The 8,624-nt window shown below is 37.9% G+C and overlaps 1 protein-coding gene across 1 annotated transcript; it reads right to left on the bottom strand.

Annotated features, from left to right (window-relative positions):
- Positions 1-190: 190 nt before the first annotated feature.
- lrrc47 (leucine rich repeat containing 47) lies at positions 191-6,334 on the bottom strand. Its single transcript, XM_037772194.1, has 7 exons — positions 5,694-6,334; positions 4,351-4,806; positions 4,151-4,267; positions 3,938-4,053; positions 2,952-3,054; positions 2,655-2,744; positions 191-689 (listed from the first exon to the last, which is right to left on the bottom strand). The coding sequence occupies exons 1-7, from the start codon at positions 6,261-6,263 to the stop codon at positions 468-470; spliced, it is 1,674 nt and encodes a 557-aa protein (XP_037628122.1). The 5' UTR covers positions 6,264-6,334; the 3' UTR covers positions 191-467.
- Between the last annotated feature and the right edge of the window lie 2,290 nt (positions 6,335-8,624).

Below are 8,624 nucleotides of genomic sequence, written 5' to 3'. Positions count from 1 at the left end.
TAAGTCTCATTATTTGCTGCTGCTTAAAGGGAAAATGCCAATACTTTGAGTTGATAAAGTCACACAAATCTTCCAGGACTACAACAAGTGACCAGGCCAAGTTAAAGTCAATGTAAGTTGAACAAAATTAATTTTACCGACAGACAACTTGTCTTCAGTTTGTGAATACTACAAAAATAAGGATATCGCATTGATCGTGCTTTCAGGAAGCGGCAAAAAGGATTTATTAACATATTATTACATGTGGTTCAAAAAGCTGTACATTAATCAGAAATGTAAACATTCGTCAACAGGCAACACTTCAGATCACACGGGATCAGATTCCCTGTGCTCCCTAAAGTAATAGGATATCATTTTGTTGCATGTTGTCAAACCTTAGCCTTAATGTCCCACAATGTTAATCTGTTAAATTGACTTCATGTAGCACGTGAGTGAGTGTAAACATCAGAAGTTATCCACAGCGACGACTACCAAATGACAGTCAGGTTGCTGATGTCGTTGGAGAAGTCGGTCTTCGACGGGTAGACGACCTTCAGGTTCCCGTCCTGGTCCACTGTACGGACCTGCTGCACGATCAGTTCGCTTGAGGACTCGATGCTGGCGGGCGGCTCTTGTGGGCCGTCCGCTTCTCCGTCTGACCCCGCTTCCTCCCGATGCTCCGCCGTGAACTTGTTCAACTCTGCCATTTTCTGTGATGAAACAAAGAGGGTTAAAAGAGGAGATGCCACGCGTCATCAACGCGTTATGTCATATCTTCAGGGTACAATACATGCGTAGTAAAATCTGATCTGCACTCGCCGGAATTGAGCCAATTGCGACGCGCGACCGCAGCTCCAGTTACACTGCGCATGTGTTATACTCCAAAACCTGTGTCCCAGCCTCTTTCAATAGGCCTTGTGATGAAACAGGAAATGCACTTTAAATGCCCGTATGTGATTAGTTGTTGCATGAGATGAACTTAAAGGGACTGTTGGTAAGAATCAGAAATGCTTGTTAACAGCGACACCTGTGGCCGTTAAGTCAACGAAAGTCAGCATCAGGCTCGCGCTTGTGCTCGCTCTAAATAGATATGAACGAGCATCGCTCAAAACAGTGAGGCGACACACGTCAGCTAAAACCACAATATCACTCTATATTTCAGCTGCTTGGCAGTAATGTTAGCTGACCAGACGGAGGTCTCTCCATGAATCACTGCTGATCCTAGTGTTGGCTTTTCCTGCTGGCTGAAGCAGGAAGAGAAACGTTATCGTCTTCGAGCGCAATTATTTGCTATGTAAAGATATAGAGGAGTATGGCGTCCTCTCCCTCTGTGTGTGTCGTAATCTACGCTTTTCCGTGCTTTGTTTACGTAGCCGGTCCGGTCCCAGTGTGCGCCCCACTGGCTAGCTAATCACCGCCGCTCTGCACTGCGCTCATACGGTGGTTTCCACTGATAACGCTGTCCCGGAAGCGCAACGCCTACCCTCTGGTTCCCCCCCCCAGGTTAACACTGTTATCTCTGTCAGCAGCGTTCGTTCTGTTAGCACCATTAGCTGCTAGCTGCCGGCTCACCGTCGCCATGTTGAGAACCGTGTGGAGGCAATCCCTCAATCAAAGATATGATATGAATTTTTAATTTAGCACCTTTAAGATTAGGGAAGGACTTCTGTTTTTGGGTAAATGTTAGTCATATAATACAAGTCATATAATATAAGTCATACAATATAAGTCCATGCGTTCTGTCTTGGATGTGCCAGCAACAGTTATGTGTATGTGTTAGCTCTGTCAGCACTGTTAGTACCGTTACCTGCTAGCTTGGTCGCCATGTTGAGAGCCGTGTGGAGGCAATCCCTCAATCAAAGATATGCTCAAAGTTTTTAATTTAGCACCTTTAAACAGTATTTCAAAAACAGATAAAAAACTACAGCAAAGACACTGAAAAAAAAAAATCAACCACTTAATTTCTTAGATTGTCTCCGTTTTCTTTGATGCATTTCATTCAACAATGAGATGAAAACTCAAACACTTAAGATCAAACACACCCAAAACAGGAAAACAGGAGTGGAGAAAGGGCGAGGCAGTGGATCTAAAGACACAAGATATGTCCCAAATCCATACTATTTACTAATTCTGCACAGTATTGAATACAGACTAATTGTTATGTATTGTTTTAGCAGTTTGTAAAAGAAGAAAAATGGGGACTAAACGTTGTAATATCAGTCCCTCTGTTCAAATGTTATGTCCAGATGACACATTTTCATGAAGGCACCTGTGAAACTTCATGATCAACTTTATCCAAATATTTTTAGTCACCTAAAAGTGATGTTTTTTCTCGAGCCTCCGTCAGGCCAAAATTGCCACTTGTCCGCAGGAAATATTACCCTGAACTTTCCATGAGTTTTCCTCTAGCGCTACAAATCTTCTACATAAAGTTATCTTAAAACTACTGATTAATCCAGATTATCTACAAGTGACAAGAGCATCTAACACAGGTGGTGTCTTTGAGTTTTCACATGAATAGCGATGACAAAGGTCTGAGTCTTGGACACAGACTCATTTAGAGGAAGATAATGATGTTATAACAAAAAAAAAAAAAACAATGTCCAAATCTATGAAAATAAACTTGTCTCATTCGTTAATGACAGAGAAAAGAGGGAGAGAAAAGTGAAGCTTACTACAATCAGAGCGTCCATAACATCTTTACAGGTCTGCAGGCTGGCTGCACTCGTCACCTCCAAGAACAACTCTTTGGTCGTCTTCTTGATCTGTAAAGTGCAATCAGCCGATCATGTAATTATTCTATTATATCATGAGAAGACAGGGACAAACTGTGGGCAACAATAGGCATGTCAGATGTGTTATTAGTTTTCTATGTCAAAATAATTTCCACCGTATGACGGTATTTAATGTGAAATCCTCTCTTATGGGAGAACACAATTATGATAACCAGGAAGAAAATAAGACATACACACCTTGGTTTTCTCACTGTTGGTAATAGGTGGGAATGAGATCACATGTCCCTCTGCATCCACTAGGCAGGGATACATTGCTTTTCCCTGCAGAAGCTGCAGATATCTGTGAAAAAAAACAAAAAAACAGTTGGAGGACAACATTACAAAAGGGGGATAAAGCAAACAACAGATGCACAGCAGGTTATATTCTTTCTATGATAAACTTGGTGATGCATTAACCACAGATTGAAAAAAAACATTAGTGGTTTAGATGATGTTATAAATCAGTCATGTCTATTATCATACTCAAGATCAATAGATCAACAATATCTTTAAATCCTAATTTTCATGCATTTTCTTTTAATTATTACACACTGATTACAACTACCTGCAGAAATGTGCGCTTAATAAGCTTGTGATGCCTTATAATACGTTAAACTTTGCACATTCAACATGGAAGGTTGAAATAAATCAGACTAAAGCTGTGGTTCAACATACTAACACTGCCCTCATGTGTTCAAACTAGGGCTCTCAATTGATTCAAATATTTAATCATGAGTAATCATTTTTTGTATCTGTTCAGAAATGGAGCTTAAAAAAATTTAAATGGCCATGCCAGTTTTTCCTCGCCAAGATTTAGCACAAGTTTGGAGCATAATTTAACCTCCTTCACAACAAGCTAGTATGACACGGTTGGTACCGAAGGATTCCTTAGGTTCTCTTGTTTCATATGATACCAGTTTCTTCACTGTAGCTTTTAAACTGAGCAGGCTACAACGTTGCGTTCCAACAAATTTGCTTTAACGTGTTATTATTGCGTTAACTTCGACAGCCCTAAGTTCAAACACAGCTGCAAGCGATACAGATTTTTCATATAAGTTGTCTTTTATTTTGAAAATCAGTTTGTGTGTCTTCTTAAAAACTTTCCTCCCTCGACTCCAATCCTAACGAGGATTTTTACATTTTCCCCAAACAGAGCTCATGTTGTACAGAAGAATCATACTGACTTGTGGAGGCCAGTGACGTTCTGCCTCTTCTTCTGCTTCCTCAGCTCGTCAGCCTCCAGCTGAAGGTGTCTTATCAGCTCGACGGCCGACATCTCCTTCCGACCCAGCGCCACAACCTAACAAACATTGGGAAATTCAGACGTTTTTTTTTGAGAGCTTTACACAACAATTGGATTGAAATTTTAAAATAATGTGTCAACCAATCTGCGTTACCTTCAGCTCGGTGGGTGGTTTGACACCATACGTCAGGGGGGCTTTGAGAAGCTGCACATCATGAGTTGCGATGGTTGCCGTGGTCCTTTTACCACACAAGTCATCATGAAGCTTTGTCTAGAAAAACACAATTATTTTATTAGTCATGCACTATTAAAATGGTCCAATGTATACCATCTTGAGAAGGGGTCTGACCTTACCTGAGCCACCAGGAACCGCTTGAGAGAGTTCCCAGACTTTAGGTTCATGCCTCTGACCACGCAGCACACCAAGTACGGTCGAACATCTTTCACCTCCGCACTCACTGTGACGGTGAGCGCCGTAGGATTGTCCGAAACATGGAGAACCCTCACCACCATCTTGTTCAGTTCCTCCACCTCATCCTGTCCGTCTGCCGCCACCTTCTTCTTCCTCTGCTGCCTTTTCCCCTTGTCCGCCTTGCGACCCCCGTCCGCGTCGCCTCCGTCCTCTCCCTGTCTCCCTTTTCCTTTTCCTCTGATGTATTCGAGGATGGACTTGGTCTGGCAGCCGTTGACCATCTTCTCCAAACGTTTGTCGCTCAACTTGTTGCCTTTGAAGTTGATCTCCTTTAGCTTGGCGCAGTCGCTCAGATCAGAGGGGATCTCACTCAGCTTGTTGTTGGAGAGGTCCAGCACCTGGGAAGACATGGTGTGAGGTAGGGCTGCTCAATTAATCCAATATTAATCGCGATCACGATTTTGGCATCCTGCAATTAAATGAACATGATCTCCTGCGATATTGACCTCTAAAATATGTGTTCTGCTCATAGAAATCAAATCAAGGGCTTCCTAAACTAACAGCCAGCCAACAGCCGGTGATCCAGATGTGTTGGCTTCATTTTTGGGTATAGATATCATCTTAATGTTGCTAATTTTGCTCTGGAAGTGCACCACATTGAAGCATTTAACTTCAAAATGTAGCTAACAAAATGATATTCCTGTATTTTTTCATATTGCAATATATATAGCAGAAAAATATATGTGTATATATGTATATATATTACATATAACATATTATATATATATAACATACTGTATATACACACACACACATATATATATATATATATATATATATATATATATGTGTGTGTGTGTGTGTGTGTGTGTGTGTGTGTGTGTATATATGTGTATGCACATACACACATATACATATATATATATATATATATATATATACATATAAATATATATACATATATACACACACACACATATACATATATATATATATATATATATATACACACACACAAGAGAATACTGCATTTAAACTGTGCCAGTATTCTCTTGTGTGGAGGTTACCCGCCAAACTCTGTTTAAAAATGTACCATTTTTGTACTGAATTGCATATTAGACAAATTTTAAACCTCGTTAGCTATAATTTCAGATGAACACCAGACACAGTGACATCTTCTTTTGAATTCGGCGTACATTTGATCCACACATGAGCACTTTTTCTTAAAGAAAATCATCACTTTAAAAAGATGACTTGAGGTGCTTGGTGGTCCAAACCAACCCACCTTTAGAGCAGCTAGCTTGTGCACATCTCCACTCAGCTGTTGAATGGAGTTGTCAGAGGCCTCCAGGGTGCTGAGGAGATCCAGTCTCTCGGAGTAGAAGTCAGCAGGGAAACCGGTGATGCGGTTCTTGGAGATGCTGAGGGTGGAGAGCTTGGTGCACTGACTCAGTCCCTCTGGCAGCACCTCCAGCTTGTTACAGCTCACATTGAGGGTTTTCAGCTCCTTTAGGTGAGTGATTCCCTCTGGTAGCACGCTGAGGTTGTTGACTGAGAGGTCCAGCACCTTCAGGGACTTGAGTTTACCGAGGACATCTGGGACGGAGGAGAGCTTGTTCCTGCACAGGATGAGGCTCTGGAGGTTGGTCAGATTCTGGATGTCGCCGTGGATCTCAGTCAAACTCGGGCACTGGCTAACCTCCAGATAATTGAGCAGTGTGAGGGAGTAAAGAGCAGAGCAGAGCCCTCCGTTAGAGGAGATCCTCTCGTCCGCAGATGGACCCTGGAAGACCAGCTCACGTCTCTTCTCTGTGGCTACTTTCTCTATCTCTGGCCAGGTCTCCATGTCATCCATTACTACTCTTCTTCTTTTTCTTCTTCGTTGGTGTTTATTGGGCGGTTTTTAGACACACAGTTGTCAGGAGAACCGAGGAATACATCACATCCGTTTTGATATTTCAAAATAAATTAGCATGTTTTTTTTTTTATATACAGGTTTGTGGATGAGTATTAGGGCCAAATTGAGGATAAAACATAAATCAGAGATTTAAAGAATTTTTTTTTTTTAATATTACGAGAATAAAGTCATAATTTGACGAGAAAAAAAGTTGTATTATTACGAGAATAAAGTCATAATATGACGAGGATAAAGTCATAATATTACAAGAATAAAGTCATAATATTACGAGATTAAAGTCGTAATTATTACGAGAATAAAGTCATAATATTACGAGAATAAAGTCGTAGGTTTACGAGAAAAAATAAATAATATTATGAGAATAAAGTCATAGGTTTACGAGAAAAAATAAATAATATTATGAGAATAAAGTCATAGGTTTACGAGAAAAAACAAGTAATATTATGAGAATAAATTCATAGGTTTACGAGAAAAAGGTAGTAATATTATGAGAATAAAGTCATAGGTTTATGAGAAAAAAGTAGTAATATTATGAGAATAAAGTCTGAATATTACGAGAAAAAAGTCATAATATTACGAGATTAAAGTCGTAATTATTACGAGAATAAAGTCATAATATTACGAGAATAAAGTCGTAGGTTTACAGGAAAAAAGTAGTAATATTATGAGAATAAAGTCATAATATTATGAGAATAAAGTCATAGGTTTACGAGAAAAAATAAATAATATTATGAGAATAAAGTCATAGGTTTACGAGAAAAAATAAATAATATTATGAGAATAAAGTCATAGGTTTACGAGAAAAAACAAGTAATATTATGAGAATAAATTCATAGGTTTACGAGAAAAAGGTAGTAATATTATGAGAATAAAGTCATAGGTTTATGAGAAAATAGTAGTAATATTATGAGAATAAAGTCTGAATATTACGAGAAAAAAGTCATAATATTACGAGATTAAAGTCGTAATTATTACGAGAATAAAGTCATAATATTACGAGAATAAAGTCGTAGGTTTACAGGAAAAAAGTAGTAATATTATGAGAATAAAGTCATAATATTATGAGAATAAAGTCATAGGTTTACGAGAAAAAATAAATAATATTATGAGAATAAAGTCATAGGTTTACGAGAAAAAATAAATAATATTATGAGAATAAAGTCATAGGTTTACGAGAAAAAACAAGTAATATTATGAGAATAAATTCATAGGTTTACGAGAAAAAGGTAGTAATATTATGAGAATAAAGTCATAGGTTTATGAGAAAAAAGTAGTAATATTATGAGAATAAAGTCTGAATATTACGAGAAAAAAGTCATAGGTTAACGAGAAAAAGTAGTAATATTATGAGAATAAAGTCTGAAGTTTACGAGAAAAATAAGTCGTAGTATTATGAGAATTAAGTCATGATATTATAAAGTAGTAATTTTACGTGTTATTTTATTTTTTCCCCCCGTGAAGTTATGACTTTATTCTCGTAATATTAAAAAAAAAAATCTCGTCAAATTATGACTTTATTCTCGTAATATTAAGATTTTTTTCTCGTAAAGTTATGACTTTAATCTCACAATATTACGACCTTTTTTCTTGTTAAATTATGACTTTATTCTCGTAATATTACAACTTTTTTTCTCGTCAAATTATGACTTTATTCTCGTAATATTACAAAAAAAATTCTCGTCAAATTATGACTTTTTTTCTCATAATATTACGACTTTTTTCTGTAAATCTCTGATGTTTTTCCCTCAATGTGGCCCTAATACTCCATAGTACATTTGCTCTTTGGCCCTCACTGCATTAGACTTATATACTATATACTTAGACTATAAACTGTGTTGCCTTCATCACAATGCTCAAATCTTTTGCGGCTCCAGACAGATTTCTTTTCTTTTTTTTGCCTAAAATGGCTCTTTTGATAGTAAAGGTTGCTGACCCCTGGGCTGGCTGACTATACCAATTAATTATTATAGAAACGTAACTCGGAAGGATGAGTACTACTTTGAAAACTTCAATTAATACAGAATTGTGAGCTCTCGTAATGCGTTGTTTTGTTAATTTGTGGCATATTTTATTTTTTATTTTTGTGTAATATTTATATCACAAATATTAGATTTGCTTGCCCCTGCATATTTACCGCAATTATTGTACGAGCCTTTATTTTGAAAAAGAAATGTTTGACTTCCTGTAGTGACCGGTATGGAAGAACAGAAGGGGAGCCCGCAAACTGGGTAAACTCTCGCGAGATTGTTAAGGCTAGGCATCGATCTCGAATAGTTAAGGTTACGGCATTGATTTGGA

Source organism: Sebastes umbrosus, chromosome 6, assembly GCF_015220745.1.
Source record: "Sebastes umbrosus isolate fSebUmb1 chromosome 6, fSebUmb1.pri, whole genome shotgun sequence".
NCBI lineage: Eukaryota > Metazoa > Chordata > Actinopteri > Perciformes > Sebastidae > Sebastes > Sebastes umbrosus.
The sequence above is the reverse complement of the archived record's forward strand: the minus strand, read 5'-3'. Positions and strand labels throughout refer to the sequence as shown.